Genomic DNA, 12,630 nt, shown 5'->3' with positions numbered 1-12,630 from the left:
GGATGAAATCAAGCGGAGGACGCAGCACAGCACAGAAAAACTTCATTCTTTTTAACATACTGAATAAAATTACTTACATGTGGGGCCAGAGCAATAGCACAGTGGATAGGATGTTTGCCTTGCATGCAGTTGAGCCAGGTTTGATATATGCATAGGATATATGGCTCACTACATAATTGCAGTGATTCCTGCATACAGAGTGAGGAGTAACTCGAGCATAGCCAGGTATGGCCTGAAAACAGAAACAAAACAAAAACAAAAGTTCTTTTGGTTGCACATAATTATTTGTTGCTTCATGACAATTCACAATAGACTACATGACAGTGGTCCCAATAGGTCACCAGAGAGTTTAAGAGTATAGTTTATGTGATCTAGATTTGTGTAAGGGCATAATTTGTACAGTCACAAATATCACTTAACACATTTCTCAGAATATATCTTGTCATTAAGCAAAGCATACGTAGCGTTATTTTATTTTGCTTATCACTTATTATCAATAAAGTTTTAGGCTTTCTGTATTGTTATGAATAATGCGTACATAAAATTTGGTATATACCTTCCCGTGAGCCTTCCGTGGAGGTGAGTCGACACACCCAGAAAGGGAGGAGCCACTGAACTCCGCTGGTTCTCAGATGCCAGCACCCTTCTGCCTCTCTACTCTGCTGTCCTTTTTTTTCGGCCTGATTTCATACTGGGTGCAGCTCATCTGCCAGCCTGCCTTCCCGTGAGCCTTTCGTGAAGGTGAGTCCACATGCCCAGAAAGGGAGGAGCCAGAGGAGCACGGTTGCTCCGCTCCCCTTCGTGACAGTGCTCATCATTTAGCCGATGAATACAACCACAACACGTAGAAAAACCCACAATACTAGTGTGACAATGGGGAAACAACGCGGGCCAGTGCCAGACATAGAGAATGAAGATGGCAACTCTGATGACTTGAGCCTGACCAACCACCTACTCAGTCTCTCAGATAAGGAGTTTAGAGTTGCAATATGGAAGATGTTCAAAGAACTCAAACTAAGTATAGAAGAGAACACTAATAAAAATCAGGAGAATATGAAGATAGAAATGAAAAAACTCCAAACTGAAATTTCAGATCAAATAACAGGTCTGAAAAACTCAGTAGATGAATTGAAGAAAAACATGGTTGAGATTTCCCACAGGTTAACAGCAGCTGAGAATAGAATCAGTACACTGGAAGATGAGATGCATAACAATTACATACAGCAGAAGAAATTGGAAAAATGCCTCAAAGCAAATGATCAAACAATGGAAAAATTACTCAAAGAATGGGAACAAATGAAAATAGAAGTCTATGATAAGCTCAACAGAAACAATTTAAGAATCATTGGAGTCCCAGAGACTCAGGAAGAAAATCTCCAGGAAGAATCAACGGTCAAGAACATCATTAAAGAGAAACTACCAGAGCTAATGAATGCATGCGATCAAATCCTGCATGCCCGAAGAGTGCCAACTAAAAAAGACCCCAGAAAAAACACCCCAAGGCACATCCTAGTCACAATGACTAATCCCACAGATAGAGAGAGAATTCTGAAAGCAGCAAGATCGAAAAGAGAAATTACATTCAAGGGAACATCCTTGAGATTTACTGCAGACCTGTCACCAGAAACACTCAAGGCCAGAAGGCAGTGGTGGGACATAGTGACAAAACTCAATGAAATAAATGCTTCGCCTAGAATACTGCACCCAGCAAAACTCACTTTCAGGTTTGAAGGAACAATACATAGTTTCACAGACAAACAACAGCTCAAAAACTTTACAGACACAAAACCATTCTTAAAAGAAAAACTGAACGGCATACTTTAAGACAAGGCTTACCAACAAACACACCAAACTTTAATATAAAGATGGCACTAACTCCTAGGACAATTCTTTCTCTCAATGTCAATGGACTAAATGCACCAGTTTAGAGACACAGAGTGGCTAAATGGATCAAAAAACTCAATCCAACCTTCTGCTGCCTACAAGAAACGCACCTGAATAGTCAGAACAAACATAGACTCAAAATAAAAGGCTGGAGGAAAATCATCCAAGCAAACAACACCCAAAAAAAAGCAGGAGTGGCCATACTAATATCAGATGATGCAAACTTTATACTTAGGAAAGTTGTAAGGGACAAAGATGGACATTTTGTATTAATCAAGGGATATGTACAGCAGGAAGAAATGACCCTCCTAAACATATATGCACCGAATGAGGGGCCAGCAAAATATTTAATACAACTGTTGACAAATCTGAAAAATAATATCAATAATAACACAATAATTGTGGGAGACCTCAACACGGCATTGTCAACACTAGACAGGTCAACCAGACTGAAACCCAACAAGAATATACTAGACCTGAGGAGAGAAATGGAAGAAAGAGGCCTAGTAGATATATACAGGACACTCCACCCCCAGAAGCCTGGATACATATTTTTCTCTAATGTACATGGGACATTCTCCAGGATAGACTACATGTTAGCACATAAAACATACCTCCATAATATCAAGAGGATACAAATTTTGCAGGCTGCCTTTTCTGACCACAAAGCCCTGAAATTATATCTGAAATATAAAGGGAGAAAGAAGAAAAATTTTAACACCTGGAAGTTAAATAGCCTCATACTGAATAATCAGTGGGTCTGAGATGAAATCAAAGAGGAAATCAAAACCTTCCTGAAAACAAATGACAATGGAGACACAAACTATCAGAACCTATGAGACACAGAAAAAGCAGTACTGAGAGGAAAATTTATAGCTTTGCAAGCACACAACAGGAAAGAAGAAGGGGCATACCTGAATAGCTTAATGACACAGCTCATAGAATTAGAAAGTGCTCAACAAAAGGATCCAAAAATAGGGAGGCAGAAGGAAATAACAAAGCTGAGAGCAGAAATCAATTAAGTGGAAACCCGAAAAACCATCCAAATGATCAACGAAAGCAGAAGTTGGTTCTTTGAAAAAATAAACAAGATTGATAGACCACTGGCAAAACTAACAAAGAAAGAAAGAGAGAGAAACTTGATAACTCGTATTAGGAATGAAAAAGGAGAGATCACTACTGATATGACAGAGATTCAAAGGGTAATCAGAAACTACTTTGAGAAACTCTGTGCGACTAAAAATGAAAACCTGGAAGAAATGAATAAATTCTTGGAATCTTATAATCTCCCAATATTGAATGAAGAGGATGTAGCATATCTAAACACACCCATTACTATTGAGGAAATTAAGAAAGTAATAAAATGTCTGCCCAAAAACAAAAGCCCAGACCCAGATGGATTTAATAACGAATTATTTCAAACCTTTCAAGAGGAACTACTACCAATCCTGGCAAGACTCTTTCATGAAATTGAAAAAAACAGGAAAACTTCCAAATAGCTTTTATGAAGCCAACATCACCTTGATACCTAAACCAGACAGAGATGCTATGAAAAAAGAAAATTACAGACCAATATCGCTGATGAATGCAGATGCAAAGATCCTCAACAAAATCCTGGCAAATAGGATTCAATGCCTCATTAAGAAGATCATCCACTACGATCAAGTAGGTTTCATTCCAGGAATGCAAGGCTGGTTTAACATCCGTAAATCTATCAACATAACACACAACATCAACAGTAAGAAAAATAAAAATCACATTATCATATCAATCAACGCAGAGAAAGCATTTGACAAGGTCCAACACCCATTCTTGATCAAAACTCTCAGCAAGATGAGAATGGAAGGAACCTTTCTCAATATAGTTAAGGCCATCTACCACAAGCCAGAGGCAAATATTGTCCTCAATGGAAAAAAACTGAAAGCGTTTCCTCTAAATTCTGGCACAAGACAAGGCTGTCCTCTCTCACCACTCCTATTCAACATAGCACTGGAAGTACTCGCTATAGCGATTAGGAAAGAAAAAGATATCAAGGGAATCCAGATAGGAAAGGAAAAAGTCAAGCTCTCACTGTTTGCAGATGACATGATACTCTACTTAGAAAACCCCAAAGACTCTACCAAAAAGCTTCTAGAAACAATAGACTAATATAGCAAGGTGGCAGGTTACAAAATTAACACACAAAAATCAATGGCCTTTCTATACACCAATACTAATAAGTAAGAAATGGACATTAAGAAAACAACCCCATTCATTATAGTGTCACAAAAACTCAAATATCTTGGAATCAACTTGACTAAAAATGTGAAGGACCTATACAAAGAAAACTATAAAACTCTGCTCCAAGAAATAAGAGAGGACACGCGGAAATGGAAGCACATACCCTGCTCATGGATTGGCAGGATTAACATCATTAAAATGGCAATACTCCCCAAAGCACTGTACAGATTTAATGCGATCCCCCTAAAGATACCCATGACATTCTTCAAAGAAGTGGATCAGGCACTTTTGAAATTCATTTGGAACAATAAACACCCTCGAATAGCTAAAGCAATCATTGGGAAAAAGAATATGGGAGGAATTACTTTCCCCAACTTTAAACTTTACTACAAAGCAATAGTTATCAAAACAGCATGGTATTGGAATAAGGACAGGCCCTCAGATCAGAGGAATAGACTTCAATACTCAGAAAATGTTCCCGAGACATACAATCACCTAATTTTTGATAAAGGAGCAAAAAATCCTAAATGGAACAAAGAAAGCCTCTATAACAAGTGGTGTTGGCACAACTGGATAGCCACTTGCAAAAAATTGAACTTAGACCCCCAGCTAACATCATGTACGAAGGTAAAATCAAAATGGATTAAAGACTTCGATATTAGACCCAAAACCATAAGATATATAGAACAACACATAGGTAAAACACTCCAGGACATTGAGACTAAAGGCATCTTCAAGGAAGAAATTGCACTCTCCAAGCAAGTGAAAGCAGAAATTAAAAGATGGGAATATATTAAGCTGAGAAGCTTCTGCACCTCAAAGGAAATAGTGCCCAAGATACAAGAGCCACCCACTGAGTGGGAGAAACTATTCATCCAATACCCATCAGATAAGGGGCTAATCTCCAAAATATGCAAGGCACTGACAGAACTTTACAAGAAAAAAACATCTAATCCCATCAAAAAATGGGGAGAAGAAATGAACAGACACTTTGACAAAGAAGAAATACAAATGGCCAAAAGACACATGAAAAATGCTCCACACCACTAATCATCAGGGAGATGCAAATCAAAACAACGATGGGATGCCACCTCACACCACAGAGAATGGCACACATCACAAAGAATGGGAATAAACAGTGTTGGCGGGGATGTGGGGAGAAAGGAACTCTTATCCACTGCTGGTGGGAATGCCATCTAATTCAACCTTTATGGAAAGCGATATGGAGATTCCTCCAAAAACTGGAAATTGGGCACCCATACGATCCAACTATACCACTCCTAGGAATATACCCTAGGAACACAAAAATACAATACAAAAATCCCTTCCTTACACCTATATTCATTGCAGCACTATTTACCATAGCAAGACTCTGGAAACAACCAAGATGCCCTTCAACAGAGGAATGGCTAAAGAAACTGTGGTACATATACACAATGGAATATTATGCAGCTGTCAGGAGAGATGAAGTCATGAAATTTTCCTATACATGGATGTACACGGAATCTATTATGCTGAGTGAAATAAGTCAGAGAGAGAGAGAAAAACGCAGAATGGTCTCACTCATCTATGGGTTTTAAGAAAAATGAAAGACATTCTTGCAATAATAATTTTCAGCACAAAAGAGAAAAGAGCTGGAAGTTCCAGCTCACCTCAGGAAGCTCACCACAAAGAGTGATGAGTTTAGTTAGAGAAATAACTACATTTTGAACTGTCCTAATAATGAGAATGTATGAGGGAAATGGAGAGCCTGTTTAGAGTACAGGCGGGGGTCGGGTGGGGAGGAGGGAGACTTGGGACATTGGTGATGGGAATGTTGCACTGGTGATGGGTGGTGTTCTTTATATGACTGAAACCCAAACACAATCATGTATGTAATCAAGGTGTTTAAATAAAAAATATATATATAAAATGATTAATTTGTTTCTCCTGCTATCAACCTCTATTATATCACAGTTTATCTTTTATATATTATATATACTTTTATATTGTATACCTTTAAACACAGTACATAGTTTATTTTTAATTTTTTCTTTTAATTTATGTATAATAATTAAAGGAATCATGCAAAAAAAATTTGGTATATACATATCCTTACAAACATCTCCCCAGGGGCTGGAGATAAGACTGAACTCAAAAAATGGGTGAGGCCCTAAGTTTAATCTTTAGCACTGAAAAAAAAATATCTGTTCAAATTCCTGCTTTCAATATTTGGGGTTATATATTCAGAAGTAGAATTATTGGTGATTTCTTATTCAATTTTAGGTGCCATACCTGGCAGAGCTTGAGGGACCAGTAGGGCTAAACCCAGAGGTGTGGGAAGGGGAGGGCAATCATGTGATACCAAAAATTAAACTCAAGACCATTGATATGCTAGTTATGTGCCCTACCACTATGCCACATTCACAGCCTTTTGCTCAAAAAATTTTTTATGAAGTTCAATACCATGTTTCATTGGCTGCACTTCACTTTCACACCAGCAATTCATAGATGTTCTCCATATTTCTTCTAAAACTTGTTTTCTGCTTTTGTTTTGAAAAACTTTTGTAAAATAGTCTTCTTAATAAATATACAGGGATTTCTCATTGTGAGTTTGATTTATGCAAATGTCCTACCACTGCACCACCACTCCAGTCCTCTTTTTTGATGGGTTTAGATTTTTTTCTCATTAAGTTCTGTCAGTACCCTGTATGTAATAGATATAAACCCCTTATCTGATAGTTATTGAGTAAATAGTTTCTCCCCTCTATGGGTGGCTTTTGTATCCTAGTCACTATTTTCTTTGAAGTGCAGGAGCGTCTTAGCTTAATATAGTTCCATCCATTTATCTTCGCTTTTACTTGTTTGAATAGTACTATTTCCTCCTTTATAAAAAATAAAAATTCTTGGGGCCGGAGAGAGAGCATGGAGGTAGGGTACATGTAGAAGGATGTTGGCATCCCATATGGTGCCCCGAGCCTGCAAGGAGCAATTTCTGAGCATAGAGACAGGAATAACCTGTCATATCTGAGCACTGCCAGATATGGCATCAAAACTAAAAAATATTTTAAATTTTTAAAAAGTTAAAAAATTAAAATTCTTAATTTCTCTAAGATTCATATTCCTGAACTCCTTCATGAACTTTTTAATTTTCTTTTTGGTCCACAACCAGCAATGCTCAGGGGTTATTTTCTGGGTCTTCACCAGGGGTCTCAAACTCGTGGCCCGCGTGCCGTTTGCAGCCCTCCATACAATATTTTGTGGCCTGCGACCGACCTTTAAATATCACAGTATTCACGATTATTTGCTTACCGAATAATCGCAATAAAAATCGCATTAGTAAGAAAAAAATCACATTCAACATTCGCATTCCTCAAGCAGTTCCGTTTGGGGTATGCAAATGTTGAATGCGATTTTTTGTGATTTTTTTTCTTACTAATGAGATTTTTTTCTTGTGAATATTCGGTAAGCGAATAATCGCAAATAATTTGCGTCTAGCGCAGACTTTTTTTGATTTGTTTTGTTTTGTTTTCTGTGAAATCCCTTATGCGTCCCTGCCTCACCTCTACTTTGCCTCCTGCGACCCCCAGGTATATTGAGGAATTCCTTATGGAACCCTACCTCATCCCGACTTTGCCTCCTGCGGCTCCCCGGTAAATTGAGTTTGAGACACCTGGTCTACACCAAAGACTTATTCTTTACATGGCAGGACCATATTAAAAGCCGGGACTGACTTGGGTTGACCCTGTGCAAAGCTACTACATTACCCACTGTACTATCACTCTGTCTGATTAACTTTTATAATGCTTTAAACTTTAATGTTTTAATGATCTAAACTATGGAATTAGAGAGATATTATAGTGGGTAGGAAATTTACCTTATTTGTAGCTGACCAGATTCAATCTCCAGCATCCCCTATAGTCTCCTGAGCACCACCAAAAATAATTCAGAGTGCAGAACAAGGAGTAACTTCTAAAATTTTTGACCCCAAAATCTAATCTAATAAAATATTGGCCTTAGTACATAGAGGAAATTTTGATACTTATTATCTAATATGATCATCAGATAACATAGTATCTGATTATTATCATTAACCTCCATGAACTTGGGTGGTCAGAGAGTCACATGTTAAAGTTACCTCTTACTAGCCATGTGACACAGTAAACATTTAATCCTCAAAGCTTTTATAGTCAATGTGCAAATCTGTATCAATGTTTACCTAATAAGATTATATCAATCAAATGAGATATATACAATTAGTTTAGTATGGAAAACTGGTACATACTAGCACCCTATAATAGTAATAGCATTCTTAATCATTTTAGATACAACAGAAACAAATATTAAGAAACACATAATGAATATATGGTGGGCAACATACAAAAACCCAAACACTGAAACATTACTATTAAGTAAATATGAAAGAGTTGGGGAAGGGAAGGAACTAAGTGCTATATTTAATGACTGGTATGTTGATTTGTATCCCATAAAATGCAATGAAAAGGAGATGAAACATTAAATACAGGGGGAAATCTGTTGAGAGTAAGTGGAGCACAAATGGAAAGATTTGGGAAGAGTCCTCAGATCATGGTGCACAGTCACTGTGAAAGAGAAAGACAAGAGGATTTAACTGCAGCATAGTTCTAAGTGTTAACAAGACTGACAAGGAGGCTTAAACCAAAGCTGCTCCCCCCACAACTGCTTATACATCCCAACTAGGAACCTGTGGTAAGTATGATCTCTGTGCAGAAGAGGTGATGAATTTTGAGTACAAAGCCTTTATCCTCCCACAGGAGCACTGAGAGGCTCATGTTCATGGCTGCTACACCAGGTACCCAGAAAATAAATGCAGCCATGAAAACAAGGGAAGATGAAAATTCAGAATTAGTCCATCAGCCTTCTTCACATTTCTAAAGCCTTCAAAATTACCTAAGTGCAGAAAGCCAAGTGTGATCACCAGCCTAAACAGTAAGAGAAATAGGAAAAAAGGAAAAGAAACATTTAAAAATACATTAGAAAAAAAGTACCTCATCACAAACTTTCACAAAAAAATGAATTCTTCCAAGGAACTATTAGATATTGCTTCAGGTTGAGGGGCATTTCCAGGGCACAACCACTGAAAAATAATGAGCCCACCACTCATTCTTCCTTCTCTTTCCATAACAGCTAGTCCTGGCCTCTCCAATGGAGCAATTGCTGGCATCGTGATTGGAGTCCTGGCTGGAGTAGCTCTGATAGCAGCGCTGGTGTACTTTCTTTATGTCAGAAAGACCAGAGGGTATGATGGCCTGTCCTCTAGTTGCCCTTGTCTCTATTCTAGCCACCATGCTTGGGAGAAGGAAAGAGTCTGTCCCTCTGCTTCTGGGCCTGGATCTACTCTTTGCTGAATCCCTGCTTCTCAGCATGAACTGCCACTGGGGCTTTTCTTCCCTAACCCAAGCTTCCTGTGCCCCACTATATCATATGGTTATTCCCTTTCCATATGGTTTAAAGAGAGTAGATTTAAATGTGTGCCTCTGTCCCTATTGAGAGAAGCCAAAGTTCGAGAAAGAAACAAAGGAAAGCTAAGAAAAAGCAAGAGATAGTAAGTTATGTGGCTATGTGCCCTGTTGACTATAGTAGCAGGAGGAAGAAGGGAAAAGACAGAAAGAAAACCAAAGAAAAAGTAAAAATGACCCCAGACCTATTGAGTCTTGAATAGAGTAAGGGGAAGATGGAAGCATCTATCTTCAAAAAGGTAAAGATTGAAGGACAGAGTGATAACACAGCAGTAGGGCAGTTACATTGCAAGTGGCTGACCCAGAATGGATTTGGGTTCAATCCTTGGCATTCCCTGTGGTCCCCTGAGTCAGGAGCCAGGGTTGACCCAAGGACAAAAAAAAAAAAAGGTAAAGATTGGAGACAGAAATTACCTTAGAAACAACTAATACAAAATAAAAACACTAAAAGGGATCATGGACAGCTGGAAGAAGATCACTAAAAGCCACCATCAGTCAGGGTTAAATGAACACAAAGGAGCCCCAGGGAAATTGCTGCTGACAGTGTCATTTCTAATTCAAAGAGCAAAGGTTCTATAATTGGGAATAGCAGTCACAGTATCTGATATTTGTTTAGGGCAGATGACCAGCGCCTCCACACAGAAAACAAACCCTCAGCCTCCAACCACAGTAAGTATAACATTCACCCTATGGTGTGTCCCGATTTGCATTGCCCTAGCAGGGAATCCTAGATACCGCACCACTTTCAGAAGTTTCATATAACAAAAAGATTGCTTTGTGTTAGCTCCCAGAAGACACTAGGGGCCAGGAAGGCTGAAGTAACATGGGATGTTTCCAGGAACCATCTCCTCATCCTTACTTCTCCCCTCCTGCCTCTTTTACTGAGATGGGCATTCTCACTGGGTAAGACTTTTCCTGTCCTATGGTGTTCTGGGTGCTGGAGGCCACTGTGCCTCTCTTGACATTAGAGCTTCGTTGCTCAGAAACATACTTGGATAAAAATCAAAGCCTTGGAACTGAAGGAATCAAACAGGGAGTGGCCTTCTCAGTTCTATGCCTTTGGTACTAACACCTGAAGATGCATCAAAGATTTAAGAAAATCCCTTACTAGATTTTAAGTTACCACCTCACCTGCCACCTCCTTGAGATAGAAAGGCCATAGACAGATTAATATTCCATAATTAGTGAATTTTCCTTTTCCTCCCCAGGTAAAGACCAGTCTGAAAACTCATCAAACAAGGTAAGCACAGCAGTTCTATGACTCTGTTCATCAAGAAAATACCTAGGTAGAATGGGTCATCATTCTGGTAAGCACTAAAGTAAGAATCAAATCTGGGTCAAAGTTTCTTGAAGCAGCAACAGTGTAGTGGTAGCAAATTATTCTAATGAATCTACCTCAGACCTGGGATACAAACTGTGAATTATCCTGGCTATGACTCTTATAGCTCTGAAGTTGGGCAACAATATAATCTCTTTGGTCTTTAGCTGTGTCATCTGTAAATTTTGCACGCTGCCTATTTCAAACAGGATTCAAACAAATGCAAGGAAGATACTAGATCTTTCTTCTTTCTCAACCCTTAATCTGATGTGCTCTTACTGCCAAAGAATCTCTCATTCTAAGGGTCTAAGACTGTATTACTTTAAAATGAGATTAGAGAATGTTTCTGATCTTCATCTTCCAACAATAAAGTATATATATATATGTATATATATATATATGCTTGGAAGTGCTTAAATTATATGAATAAGCAACAATGAATAAAATTTCAGTAATGAGCATACACATATAAAAAAACATCTAAATCAAGATGTAAAAATATGGGTATATAAAATCTACCCTCCCACCCAAAAAGCCTACAGTCATTTCCATCCAGCTATTATTTACTTTATTTTTTAACACAAAGGAAAAGTGCAGAATATACATATAAATGTCTAATTTCATTGATTCAAATTGTTGATGATTCATTCATATTTGCATGCATTTATAGTATTTTTTATTTTTTATTCTCAATGATGAACCCTCAAATTTCATTACACAAAAAAAATCTTTACTAATGATTATTCATCAATGTTACAAAATATAATGGATAACAAAACTCTTCTTCAAAGCTACAAGTTTCAAAGGGTGAAAACATGTGGTACTGAATCACACTTGATTAAGAGAGGGCCTGACCTAAACACTGATTTAATTGGCTACTACTCATGCTTTACAGATTGAAGAAGTTGTATATTCTTACCTGGATTTTGATGACCAGAAACACAGAGAGAAACAAATTGCAGTGTCTCCAGGCACAACAGCTACAGGAGTCATTTATTCAATTGTGAAAAATAATTAATTCAACTCAACATGGTAGTGCCTCAAGATTCTCCTCCCCATTACTGGGAGATACTTTCACCTTCAGGGGAATGGGGAAGTAATTTGTTCCCTTTCACTTTCCACTCTTTCCTAGGTACCTCAAAACTCTCTGGCTAAACCCCTCCCTTCAGTGTCAACAGATGAAAAGAATTTTCCTGGAGCCTGCTGAAAAACCAACTTTCTTTCACTGAAATTTGGCAAAGCAATCTTTTGAGGAAAGTTGGCAAAATCTAAAATCTCTCCCCCTTTCTAAACTCTGTGTGTCTGTGTGTGTCTGTGTGTGCGTGTGCGTGTGCGTGTGTGTGTGTGTTGACCACACCTGTGGTTGGTGCTCAGAGATCATTCATGCTGGAATTAAATTCATATGCAAATCACATATTCCTGTGGTTGGTGCTCAGAGATCATTCATGCTGGAATTAAATTCATATGCAAATCACATATTCCAAACTTTTCTCCTTTGCTATTTTCTTTGCCTAGCGCCTCCCCCCAGATTAGTTTTATATCTTACTTTTTTTTTTTTTTTTTTTTTTTTTGGTTTTTTAGGTCACACCCGGCTGTGCTCAGGGATTACTCCTGGCTGTCTGCTCAGAAATAGCTCCTGGCAGGCACGGGGGACCATATGGGACACCGGGATTTGAACCAACCACCTTTGGTCCTGGATCGGCTGCTTGCAAGGCAAACACCGCTGTGCTA

At 38.3% G+C, this 12,630-nt stretch overlaps 1 protein-coding gene across 1 annotated transcript; it reads left to right on the top strand.

Moving 5' to 3' along the window:
* The first annotated feature begins 8,892 nt into the window (after nucleotides 1-8,892).
* On the top strand, nucleotides 8,893-11,917 carry LOC126028551 (carcinoembryonic antigen-related cell adhesion molecule 1-like). Its single transcript, XM_049787508.1, has 5 exons — nucleotides 8,893-8,914; nucleotides 9,250-9,361; nucleotides 10,198-10,250; nucleotides 10,790-10,821; nucleotides 11,795-11,917. Exons 1-5 carry the CDS (start codon nucleotides 8,893-8,895, stop codon nucleotides 11,915-11,917), a joined length of 342 nt encoding a protein of 113 aa, XP_049643465.1.
* The last annotated feature ends 713 nt before the right edge of the window (nucleotides 11,918-12,630 follow it).

The sequence above is a fragment of the Suncus etruscus genome, chromosome 14, assembly GCF_024139225.1.
Source record: "Suncus etruscus isolate mSunEtr1 chromosome 14, mSunEtr1.pri.cur, whole genome shotgun sequence".
Taxonomy (NCBI): Eukaryota; Metazoa; Chordata; class Mammalia; order Eulipotyphla; family Soricidae; genus Suncus; species Suncus etruscus.
Note: the sequence above shows the minus strand (reverse complement) of the source record. Positions and strands in the feature narration are given on the sequence as shown.